Source organism: Salarias fasciatus, chromosome 14, assembly GCF_902148845.1.
Source record: "Salarias fasciatus chromosome 14, fSalaFa1.1, whole genome shotgun sequence".
In the NCBI taxonomy this organism is placed as follows: Eukaryota; Metazoa; Chordata; class Actinopteri; order Blenniiformes; family Blenniidae; genus Salarias; species Salarias fasciatus.
The window spans coordinates 5,812,301-5,825,484 of record NC_043758.1 but is presented as its reverse complement, the minus strand read 5'-3'; the positions used below and the strand labels follow the sequence as shown (position 1 = coordinate 5,825,484).

The 13,184-nt window shown below is 44.3% G+C and overlaps 1 protein-coding gene across 1 annotated transcript; it reads right to left on the bottom strand.

Moving 5' to 3' along the window:
- Nucleotides 1-2,282: 2,282 nt before the first annotated feature.
- foxn1 (forkhead box N1) lies at nt 2,283-7,469 on the bottom strand. Its single transcript, XM_030108710.1, has 8 exons — nt 7,455-7,469; nt 6,869-7,114; nt 6,575-6,670; nt 6,291-6,418; nt 6,062-6,158; nt 3,307-3,514; nt 2,793-3,224; nt 2,283-2,653 (listed from the first exon to the last, which is right to left on the bottom strand). The coding sequence occupies exons 1-8, from the start codon at nt 7,467-7,469 to the stop codon at nt 2,283-2,285; spliced, it is 1,593 nt and encodes a 530-aa protein (XP_029964570.1).
- Between the last annotated feature and the right edge of the window lie 5,715 nt (nt 7,470-13,184).

The window sequence follows — 13,184 nt, the reverse complement described above, 5'->3', positions numbered from 1 at the left end:
CCTCTTGCCTCCTTTTTTTTTTTTTTTTTTTTTTTCAGGAACGTTGAATTCTGACAGATTTATCAACAGACCGCATCGGCTTGTGTGAGTGAGCGTGTGGGAAGGAGGCACATGCAGAGTCTGTACATACTGTCAGATTCAGTCTCAACTTGATCATCAGGAAAACTGTTTTTCTAGTCCTGAAAAAGAGAAGAAGAAGAAAAAACACACAAATGTGAAGGGAAGCAGGCCTCTCGTTTGCCCTCGCAAATCCGAGGGCGCGGTGAAAGAAATCAACCTGAAATAAATCATAAATTGAGGAAATTGTATATTTACAGTATATAGTTTGTATAGGAATTTCATGACATTTTACAGTTTCTTAACTTTGTAGTAGCACACATGAACGAGTCGGTCCTCCTCCTCCTGTGATCTGTCAGTGTCCCGTCCATCGACAGCTGTGTGTACCCCGTCGACGTGAAAGTGTCATTCGTTCAATGTTTCCATATTCGTAGTTCTACTACATCGGAAGTATTTTTTGAATAAATAGCAATTTCTAAGTGTCAAAAATAAGAAAAAAAAAATACATTAGTCAGAAACCAATTTTGATATCCGGTATGTTCTCTGTAGAAATGAAGCACTGTGTATACTTTAATTATGATCGCTGGTTTCACTATAAAATGAAAATGTATGTAAAGTTTTGACAGCTGAAGTTCCATCACTGCAATAAATATAATTTTTTTGTGAAAAAGCTTGACTGAAGGTTTGATTCCAGGTTTGGGAAGTTTTTTTACATGGAGCTCTTTATGCAGTTTGCATAAAGTCCTCATTTTGTGTGCATTGGTTTTCTTGGGAATCACTGGTATTGTATCTAAAAACATGAGTCTGGGTTGAAGAGTGAATTTAAATACATACTATTAGTCCTGAGAGGGATGGAAAAGCTTTTATGAGAAGAGTCAAACAGCTTGAAAATGATCTTACGGTACTTAAGGTTTCAACTTTAACAGTGATTAAATATTAGATACAAAAGTAGATGAAGAGAGCTCATGAAAGAAAATGAAGTGAAAACGTTTTCTCTTTTATTTGAAGGACAGGTATCTTTTCAGGTCTGAGCTGTGCTCAACTTTTATTTTCTTTTTGTCAAAAGAAACTCGTAACCATTCGACTTCAGCTATTCTTACATCCATCAACCCACCAGCTGCAAACAAAGTTTAGCTGTTGAGTTTGTGTTTGTTTTCTGTTCTTGTTTACCAGGAAGTTGTTTTTGGATCTGGGGATTTTTCTGCACAGGCCTCAAGCTGCAGGTCATGAAATATCTTTGCTGCCACCTTCTGTGACAAAAACCTCACTGCATCGTTTCCATAGCAACCTACTTCAAACAAACATTCTGCTATATTTCAGTAGAAAAAGTAAAAAAAATAGTTTGCATGATTGAAAGTTGAATAGCAGTCCAGAACCCTAACCCTAACCCTTTGCACAGCCAGTGAAAGAAAATCGGTTTAACAACAAATCATTCAGTCAGTCGTACCTTGAAAAACTCCTGTGGGATTCAATCTGGGGTTTTTCTAAACACGTTCCGGAGTTTTTCTCCTTTCTTTATACTTTGTGTCTCCTGGTGGCTCATTTCATCTTCCTGTATCCCTGACCTGAAGTTTAGAACGAGTGTGAGGTGTAGACTGATTTATAAACAGTTCATTTCGCTTTCCTTTAACAGACAATCCAACTTTGGACAAGCAAATTCAGCTAAACAGTGGTATTTCTATATTGTCGTGTTTTTTCATTTATTTTATTAACACATTTAATATATCAGGTTGAGGTTCCCAGTAGCAGGGCTGCTCTTGGGTGTAATTTAAATTTTAATGCAGTAATACATTCATTACATTGAAACAACTCGATGATCCGCATTTATTTCATTAGAAAATATATTTACAATCGACAAAACATTACAGTGTTTTTATGGAAATAGTAAATTTGTAAATGACGGTCACAACACAGTTTGAGAAATGTTAATAAATAGATAATTCACAAATATATTTAATAACAGAGTCTGCAGGGAGAAAATTAAATACAAGAATAGATCATTGTGTGATGTCCAGTTTATTCTTCCAGTGATTAAGACTTATTTTTCTTTTTATCCAGATTAGGAAATAAAGAAAAACAGATCTCGAAAAAAATGTGTTTTCAAAGACAAGAACATTTTTCTTTTTTTCCAATTTGCAAACTGAAATCAACAGAAGATGTTCATCAAGCAAAGGCTGCAGCATCAGGAGCTTCTAGAGTGCAGGAGGGCGAAGGCATCCAGATGTTTACATCAGGGAGATGGGCGTGGTGCAGGAGGTCAGGTACCCCGCCAGGCTCTCCACCCCGGAATAAACCACAGGGTGCAGTCCGCTCAGGCAGCCGTGCTGCTCCATACCCGACTCCCTGTCCTCGCACTCGGCTCGACAGCGGCCGGCCGGGGTCACGGCCGGGGTCACGGCCGGGGTCACGGCCGGGGTCACGGCCGGGGTCACGGCCGACGCCTGGCTCACCGGCGGAGCCGCCTGCAGGCAGCGGGTCTGGATGAAGTGTTCCTGCAGGGCGGAGGTCCCGGACGAGGCCGTGGTGGTGGTCGGGGGAATGTTCTGTTCCGAGCCCGGGTCCAGGCTGTCGTCCCTCAGCTCCTCCCACAAGTGACCTGCAAACAGGAACGGAAACACATGAGAAGACTATCCTCATCGTTTAGCATCATCACGGTCTTTCTACCCACAGGTTTCTCCCTGGTGTTTAGTTTTTTTTTAGGTTTTCATCCCGAAACCTTCGTCTGACGCTGTTACCTTGCAGCTGCAGGTCTGTCAATGAGGGGTTGAGCGTGTCAATGTCGTAACTGGTGTCTCCCTCTATTAGTAAGTCCTGCATGCTCCTGGGGCCGACGCTGAAGTCCCCCTGCGGAGCGGCCATCTTCCCGGCCAGGGGCGAGTTCAGACTTCCAGTGGCGGCGGGCTGCTGCCCACACGGCGGGTACGTGGAGAAAGAGTTGGCGAGGTGAGCGGCAGCGGCGGGGGGCAAGTAGCAGGGCTGCGGGGGCTGAACGTGCGCGTACTGTGAACGCTGAATGGGCGAACTCGCCGGTCGGAGGTGAGCCGGGGAGCAAGACGAAAGGGAGTCGCTGTAGAAAGGGGCCACTCTGGACAGCAAAGCTGGACTGGGGTACGGCGGCAACGGCTTGAGCTTGTCTCTTCTCTCTCCCAGCAGACGATCGAGGTCCTCTGTGGAGGAGGTGAAGCAGAAAGTTGTGAAGAATGTCTTTCTAAGCCATGAGTCTCCTCCTCCCCTCTGCTCACATCCCACCTGGCCTGGCCATGCTCCTGCGCATGGTGACGGGGTCTTTGCGACGCCACTTGTGCAGCTCCTCCTGCATCTTCTCCACCTTGGCGGGGTTGAGGGCCCACAGGCAGCCTTTACGAGAGGAGCTGCCGCTTTTGTTCTCCACTTTCTCAAAGCACTTATTCAGGGACAGATTGTGTCGCACAGAGTTCTTCCATCCATCGGGAGCCGTCTGCACAGAGAGGGGGACATTTTGCCACTGAGACGCTGGACGTGAGAAATGTCTGATGTACTGCTTCAAAAGTGTGTGAAAAGTAATAAGTTATGTAAATGTCATGCACGCATAACTCCTGTTTTTGAGCAAATGCATGAACTAAGCTTGAAAAGAAGCAGCAGAAAAACAGATACATACAGTACCAACATGTAGAGAACGTTTGAGAGGAAAACAGGGGAAATCACACAAATTTCTAATAAAGTTTTCATGTCGTTGTTTCCATCGTGTCCTAAATTCCCCCGTCTTCATTATTGACGGGCTTTAAATTCACTGAAGAAACGTGGCCTCACTGCTGAAATCACCTGTGTTATGTTTCAGTCTATGTGTCAGGGGAGTTGAAGCACTATGAGATCTGTTCTAAATGAACTGAACTCCAGCCAGCTCCGATCAGGACAGCCGGTCCTCCCCTGGAGGGAACATTACAACATATATTAATTTTTTTGCCACCATCTGCTCTGGCAGAGAGCGATACCTGCGTGCCGTGACAGGAGTCCACAGAGCTCCACTTAAATCAAACACACTTGACAATATTCACCAAGTATTTAGACGTATCTCAAAACTGCATTTTGCAATTTTCTTGTGACCTGCTTTCAGATGATCGCTTTTATTATTGCATTGTTTATTTTTCAGGCCCTGCAGCCTGCGATTAATGCTACTGACAGCTGTTTGGAGAGACGCCATCTATAAGACGTCTTCTTGAATCTGAATGGCGGTGAGTCTTTGAGCGCTTTCCAGAGCTGAGTCTGAACTTATCTGATTAGTACATCGCTGGAATCCTCGAGAAAATGAGCAGGAATTCGGGTGAGTAGGGTTCAAACTGAGGTGCAACCCTGCAGCGGCCTTATTTAATCAAAGATTACATTTTATTATGTGATTACATCTCCAAAATAAATTCCTGAATAAATCTAAGAAGTCAATGGAAAATGAACTTTTATAATGCAATTCGCCCCTACAGCAGTCTCAGTGCGCTTTACATGATCCATCACGTTCAGCCGTTTACACACACACACACACGTGTGTGTGTGTGTGTGTGGGTATAAAAGTAGATAACATTTCTACAGGGATCCTGAGAACTTGTCACTTCCCTGTTATCTAATCGGGATGTGATCTGTGGGGAAAAACGAGCTGTTAACTTACATAATGTTTTGTGAAAGTTACAGTGAGCTGCTTTCTGAGAGGCGACAGAGCCACATGCACCCATTTCAAGACTTACTGTGGACAGTTTCACAGGAGTGCTTGGACTTCTGTTAAATTTTTTTTCTTGTTTTTTTGTCTCTTCCTCTCAAGCTCATTGCCTGGAAAGCACCAATAAATGGCATCCTGGATGAGGAATATGTTTGAATTTCAGTCGGTCGATGAACAGAATATTCAACAACTTGTGTACAGATTGGCAGACCGATAAGTGAGAAGTGTTTTAATTTTCAAAGATCTGGTTCATTTGCGCCCTCAGTGTCTCAGTATCGTTCATTTAGGCTCAACTGAACTGAATCACAACTGAAGTGATTAGTCGCGTCTTTCAAACTTGTAGAGTTAGTTCACTTGTTGCTGAAAAAATGAAAGTCCTAAAGATAACTCTCACTTTGTCTCTCTTATTCCAGACACTGAAACAGTGTTCAGGTGACTCAGTAACTCAGGCTGATTCATTCATGCCTTAAATTCAGCTGAAGTTTAGTTAGTTAGTTGGAAGTCACGTGGTTTTGTTTATAATTAATCTTGATCTCTTGGAGTGAGTGTTAAATTCCAGCATATTGTCTGCCGTCATTCAGTCTGAACTCCGCCTGTTCTTCAGAGAAACAGATTAATGAAGGAACGGCAACAACAAGAAGCTGCAACAAAACAAGCGAGAGAAACTTATGAACGCTGACTAATGTTTATTTAGAGACTTCAGTCATAGAGAGAGCAGATCTCTGTTTTCATACACGATAAAAGTGATATAATTCTAAGTGCTTTAATGTATTGATAGCAGGAGTCATTTATCAGCAGGTCACCAAATGTGCAGGTGTTCTAGTCCAGCATGTGACTTTCTAACAAAGCAGAAAAACCTGAAAAGTCTACTACCAATTATTTCTTGGACATGAAGATGTTGGCTTGAAGACGGGTGTGTTTTGCATGTCAGGGATTCCTGTCACGCTCCTGGATCCAAGAGCTCATCTCTTCTTTGTGTACGACATACAAATCGTCGTCATCCACAACAGAGGAAGTTACTCTGGTATCCTGAAACACCGAAACATCACGTCTCTTTTCTTTTTGTCCTGTCTGATGTCTTCAGTGTGAGTTTTCCAAGCGTGTTTTTCCCCAAAGTTTTCCTCCTTCGTAGTTTCTAGATTTCAGTGTGGAGTATTGCGTGTCTGTATTCTCAGCTTCGTGTTTCACACCTGCGGTGTCTTTTTAAATGCTTCTCATTTGCTGCCTTCTCTGGGTGTGTGTCCGTAGTGTGCACTGTCCTCAGCCTGCCAGGCCATCTCTCATGTCAGCTGCACAGTGTGTGTCACATCTCAACTGTACCTTGAAATAAGGGAAGTGTTCAGTCATGAAGCTGTAGATCTCACTGACGGGAAGACTTCCTGTTTTACTGTTCTTCAAAGCCATGAATATCAAGATGCTGGAGGGACGAAGGAGACGGTGAAAATGCATATTCTGCTCTGATGCTTTCAATGAAAATTCAAAGAAGATGCACCCATAAAACCGGGCGAAACGCGGTTGAATCTTTTGAGTCTGGTTTAGTTTTCCTGACCTGTAGGAGTAGATGGGCTTGGGGAAGTTGGGCGGAGCGGTGCCCTCCTGATGTGGGGGGCTGGACATACTTTGCAGGGGATATTTTGAGCTGTTGGAGCCATTTAGAGGGTAGAGTCTGGACGAGACCTGCAGAATCACAACAGAAGTTATGACCTGAAAGCTAACAAGAGACAAAGTGTTGTTGTAATTTCATAAAAACACAGGTGAAACTGAATATGTATCAATCATGTCACTATCAGATCATACAGATCCTGTTCCTGCACTGACACACACTACGCTCACCTGCTGCAGAGGGTATGAAAAGCTGTAGGATGAATAACTCTGAGACAGGAAGCATGAAGGCTCTGCTGCTGCTGCTGGAAGCTCTGAGTACGAACTCTGCAAAAATGAAGAGGATCGATTGGAGAAACCGCCAAACGCCTGGCCGATGGAGCAGATTGTTTAAGAAATACCAAACACTATCCCATTCACACAGAATTCATGAATTCATTTTGTTCTCTGTGTTTAACTGTGAATATCAGTGAGACATTTGTGTTATTTGAGTGAAACAGGATTGAACTGAATGGGCGTAAAGACCTGAAAGCTGCCTCTGTACTGCTCCCAGGGCAGCGGAACGCCGTCCCCGTGCGACTGGGCCTCAGAGCTGCACACCTCCTGCAGACTGCCGAACGAGGGCGAGCACGGCTGCGGGCGGCCTGCCGCCACCACGGCCCCGTCGCTGAACTGCCGGCGGTACGGGTGGAAGCAGTCTGCAGGTCTGAGGTTAAAGGTCCCGTCGACGCTGTGCCTCCGGTTCACGGCTGCGGCCCTGATAGTGTCCTGCTGGGTGGAGCAGACACATCCAGCCTCATCAAAACAAACACTTTTCATTCAAAATGCTGATTAAAAGCACTTATATTATATTCAATTTGCTTGAACACAAAGTTTTTTTTAGTTTCAGTGAAACATCTTTCAAATTCGTTGTTGTTCACCTTTTTCAGTTTGTTTACAGTAGGAGTTACTCCGGACAGTTTGATCATTCAAACGTGCTTGTTTTTAGGGAAATAGCTTTGAAGAGGATCCTTTTTGAAATGCGTTGTCTTGTTATTGATATGTGAATGCAATATGCTTGTGTGAGAAGTTGATCCTGAACTTTTGTATACAAAAACACAGAAAGGAGTACCTGTGACTCTGCCATCTGCTGGCAGGAGGTCCCTACAGGGCTCACGGTGGTGTCGACTGACCAGAGGGGTCAAAGTTCAAGTCTGACTGCTGGAACTGTTATCGAGTGTTAAGCTCTGCACCTGTGAGGAGAATGAAAATCACATCAAGACATAATGCTATTATCTAAACAGTCAGAATGATAGATGGGAGGCAGAACGGTGGCTGAGACTTTCCCTGAACTCACTGACCTTCAACAAAAGTGCTGAACTGATTTAAAGAGAGGAAGATGAGTAGTGGAAGGAAGCGATTCTGACACGTCTTTCAAAAGCTCTCGTGTTCAGCGATCCTTTGAGATCGTATCTTCTGAGACATTATTCTCCTGTAAACCGGGAAGACACACAATACGGCATCCTCTGACAGCGTGAGCGCCGCCGTTGAGTAACCGTGCATTAAGACACCGCTGGATGAAGGTGAGTCCAGGGTTCACCTGACTCTGAGCGTTATCTGATCCCAGCAGGGGTGGGAGACACGTGGCCCCGCTTCCCGTAAAGCTCACCTCAGCTCCAACATAAACCAAGCTCATTAAAACTGCCAGCAAACCAGAACTGGCGGCTCACGTCAAAGCCAGATACTGCTGAGGCGCGCAGACCGGACCCGGAACGGACGTGCGCGTTATAGAGTGAAGCAGCAGTCGCAGCTCTTTCTGTTCACGTGAAAAGAGGCTAAAGTTGTCGAGGGGAAAGTTGAGAGGTTGCATTTTTTTCGTGGCTGCAGCAACAAGTGCTCTCGTCTGCTTGACGGACGCTCTGGAAGCAGCCAGAACAGATGCACTTAAGGTGGAAGGTCAGCGGCGGAGAAAACCTGTGTCTGTGGGAGCGTTTCCAAAAAAAAAAAAAAAACACAGATGTCTTTAAAAGCAGCTGAAGACTGTTCAGCTGCTGAAGTGGAGCGGCATTCAGTGTAATGAATGACTCTTTAAACCGTCGAGACCAGGGAAATACCTTTTTTTCCTAGCTTTTAATTTTTAAGTGCAAAATCTCTAGATCTTTTAAACTGAAAGCACCTAACATACATGACAAGTGTTATGCTTTTTCTTGTCTAATACTCTTAAACAGCTGTTGACTACATATTTTTTTTAGTTTTTCCATTCTATATATAGTTTTCTAGTTACTGAAAACTGAAAGTGAGTAATTATCTGAGAACATATCCTCGGTGCTACTTCTGAGTCTCAGTTCGACCTGTTAGTCAAAATTAGCACTGGTCTGTGTTTTCGTAGCGCCGCTGTGGCCATTATCCGAGCTGTCAGCGCCGTCTGCGGCTCTGCGTCAGTCCGATTCGCTCGTTACGTCAGTTCCATCCGAGAGCTGCAGGACGAGATGATGCTCTGCGATCTTCTTGAGAAAACACTGACTGGGAACTAAAACAAGAAGTGGAAACTAAACAACTGAGATCAACTCTCAACACTCAGACGGATGGATTTATGGAAGAAAACAAACATTTCGCTGAAAGTCTAAAGATGTTTTAAATCTCTGGACAAGGGGATCGTCAACTTTTTGTTTTTTATTCATTTTAAAGGAATTCACACAAAAAAAAAACTTAAATACGTTTTCAAAAAAGACCATGCAATTTTTATATTTTGCTAAAACGAAGGCGGGATTGAAGTGAGACAATACATTTGGTGTCAGGATCAGAAGCTGAACCAGTTTATGTAAAGTAACATACACCAACGGTTCCAAGGAAATCCATCTGATCTGAACATGTAATTGATTTTAGTTTGGTATTTTTACAGTTGCCACTGTTTGTTTTCGCAGTAACTCTTCCTGCAAGGCAATTCTCTGAAACTTCCACTGATCTTAGGAGTGGCTCCTTCTGTGGTTTCTGCCAGAATGTTTTGGGGATTAATCATCTACCAAGTGCGTGGGTTTCAATGTTGTGCTATGTCAGGAATAAATGTCACTCATATTTATTGTAGTTATTTCCTTATTTTGCTCTGTTTTCTTGACAGTGATCACATATCCGTGATGGAGAAGACCGCTGAACTGCAAATATTCACTTTTACAACTCAGTGGAGATTTTCAGTCTATTTAGACCCGGTCTGCATGAGGAAAGTGGACTTAAAATCATTAAAACCAACAGGAAATCTCAGCAGAAGCGTGTTTTCCATGATGTGTTGCTGTAACCCGTTTGTTGTCATAAGCAGTCACACATCATTTCACTCCTGTGCAAAGTGCTCTCATATGATTTAGAGAAAGTTGAGACGGGGTCATCTAAATGGATGTAGGTCACAGGAAAAACTAAAGACCGTTTCAGCTGGTACCAAACCCCTGAAAGACAAAAGCCCTGCAGGATCGAACCAAATCGTGATGGACTCGATGGCTGACTCAGGTGTCTCCAAAACTGCAGCCCTCAAACGGCGTTCCCGGCCTGCGCTGGTCAGTTAAAAGCCGTGAGCACCGCGTCACGGAGGGATGGGGGTCCGTCATTCTCCTGGGGGAGTGAAGCCTGGCCTGTGTGCCTCACTCCGACAGATGAACGACTGCAACTCAAACTGCAGCAGGACATGAACGTCGCCGCTTGCAGGAAGGTGCCGCGATACGCAGCTGTTGTTGGTCATCGCAGTGTTACTGAAGTTCCTGCACCAGCAACAGTAAAATATTCATCACATATTGAAAATTTCAAAGATTTTAAGGGAAAAAAAAAACCTCTTTTTAGTTCATTTCATCAAACATTGTTCTGGTTGCAGGTATTCCATCTTCTCCAAGGAAACATGTCCAAAATTCGCTGAGGTCACCTGCTTTAAATTTCATCTCATTAAAACTGTTTGTAATGTAAACAGAAGCGATGATTGTCTGAATATTTGTACTTATTCCCTATTCCTGCACACCGTGTTTGTACTTTGATTCAGTTGACTCCTCCGTTATAAACTCAACACTGATGCTTCAGTGTGTCAGTGCTGCAGTGTTTTCTGACCACGTGCACTAATATGATGACAGGTTGGACCTGGCTGTTTGCATTTTGGATTTAAAGCGGAGGCACTACGAATTTATTCCGCTGTTGACAGCGTGTGAACAAACGATTAGCAAAAGCCAAAGTCAACAGAACTCAAATGAGGGAAAAGCTGTTTCTGATCTTATCTCAACTATCTGAGTGAAGAATCAGGGTTTTGTGGTTTGGCTTGATTGGAAAATCCTTCCTGGTTGTAGTGTCATGAGGATATGTGGCGTTATGCCCGGCAACTTTAAGGAGTTCTTCAATCTAGCTCCCAGAAATTGATTATATGACAGCATAAATAAATAATCTCAAGCCTGAAGCACGTTTAAAACCTCATCTTAAAAGCATCTTGTGTCAATCAGTTGTGTCCAAAAACATAAATTAATAAAAGCAATCAATGGTTAGTATTGCCTCCTTCAGGAGAACTCGTAGATCTTGCCAAGATAAAAGGTGTTTAGTGCAGCGGCATGAACAGCTATTGTCAGCAGAGGAGTGCACGGTGGTAATCATCAAGCATTGTTTGTGCTACTGTTAATAACTTTTAATTATGATACCTGTGCTATCCTAATAAAAGAAATAAATAAAACAACACTAAGCAGCTTTGAACTCAGAACTGTCTTATAAATACTGTGGTAGTACAATATTTATCTCTCAATTATATAATTGTGTTTACAGAGTGATCTACAATCACAAAAAATTAGAATATAAATTTCTGGATAAATGAGAATAAAAAGTATTGCAAACTCCTGCCTGATGAACTGAAGTGGTGAAAAACAACAAGTCACACTTCATACCAACTCACCTAACTTTGGTTCTGCTTCAGTCTTTTTCTCTCTTTATCAATCGACTTGTAGCTGCGGTCCGATGTTGCAACTTTTACTCCTTCCACCAACGTCGACACCTTAAATCCATTTCCCTCACAGCTCTGCGCTCGTCCTGCCTCCGCCGCCCTGACACTGCAGCACTTCAGACCGATCCACTGTCTAAATGTGTATGGAAATGGTTGATGGGTTGGTTTCATATTTTGGCATGTCAGGCTATCATCTTCATTGTGTGTGTGTGTGTGTGTGTGTGTGTGTGTGTGTGAGTGTGCCTGCGTGTGTGTGTGTGTGTGTGTGTGGCACTCGTCCAGGCTAGCCCAGCATAAGATATACAGAAAGAAAAACCTGCTGCAACAGGTTCCAAGAAATCTACTGGTGCAGTCACTCTCAGCTGGCAGCGCTCTCTTCCTCCTTCCATCAGTCTCTCCCTGCCTGGCTCAATAGCTACTTGTTTGGAATGGGACATGAGATACACGACTGATCACAGCCAGTGGCAGATCGGGCGTCGTGCCCTGTTTTCTGAACTTGCCTGTGGCGAGAGCTGCTTTAAAGGTGATCCGGTTTCACTTAACTGTTGCGCATTCAAACTAAATTTCAGTGCAAGTGAACATGAGCAGGATCGACGGTGCGTTTCTATGGTGAACATGTGCAGTGCACCGGATACCGGAACGGACAAAATCGATCGCAAAACCATCAGAAGCAGTCAACCTGTAAGTTTGTATTTCTCAGGGACACGTGACAGCTGCCTGATGGGAAGTCAGACTAACCTCAGCAGCAGTCGGCAGCTCCTCTGCTCTGTTTTGAGATGCTCCACACACGGGAGACTTTTCTCGAGCCGTTCCTCTGAAACCCGTGCGATGACGATGCGAGATGAAACAGCAGAGGAGGCAGTTAAACACAGGCGGGAGAGCCTGCAGAGGTATGTTAATACAGGTAGATTCCTATCCTATCCTTCCAGTGAACCAGGAACAGCAGCAGCAGCAGCTTTAGCTCGTAGCTATACGGTGAACAAGCCCTGTCCTCAGCGAGAGGGCGCGGCAGAATGACAGAGACACACAGGGTTATTTGCACGTTGAATAAACTCTAGTGTTACAGAGCAAGGCCTGCTCCGAGCAGGACTACTGCCCAAGGCTCTTTCCGCCAGAGATGGAGTTCTCGAGGAGGGAGTGCGGTGGGAACAGATTCCAGGCGACTCCTCGGAGAACATCTCATTGTCTGGCAGAAAATAAGCGCTCCAGCGCTCAGGTCGCCCTCCGCCGACGCACAAGGCAAACAGCCAACCTGAGTCTGCTGTTTTCTGATCATCGCATGGCCCAAACTGTGAGTTCAATACGAAGCAGGAAGCAGTGGTATGAGGTCGGGCACATGCATTTAGAATCTGAAGCCATTCTCTGACTCATGTATTTCTTTGCAAATACATTCTTTTCAGCAGCATCCTTTTGTCAGCAGAATCGGCCTGGTACATCCTGATGTGACCAGCTTTCATCTGCGTGTGACTCCGGTCTGGATAGATGGATGAATGGATGACTGAAACACTGTGAGGAGCTCACCCAGGGCTAATGTACTGGTACTGCTTCCTTGACAGGATGGGGTGAGTGGTTCAGGAAACAGAGTCAAAAAAATGAGTCTAATTAGCTCACGTAGGATAATGACTCTTTCTCCTGTAAGCATGCTGTAGGTCTGGTTGTCCTGTCACCAACACAAAGACAGTCACTCAGTGCGGCTGTATGCAGTCTGTTGTAGTTTTTAGTGTGCAAACTCACTGGTTTCATGTCTTCTGGCTCCAGAGACAAAGGCCCATTTGTCATTAGAATACTGCTTTTTGAGAGTTTCAATACCTCCCTGTCAAATGGAGCAGATGCAACGTCAGAACGCCGTGTGACATGTGGTACGACCACTTGCCTTCACGCTCTAACAATGGAGACACTGAGGTTTTC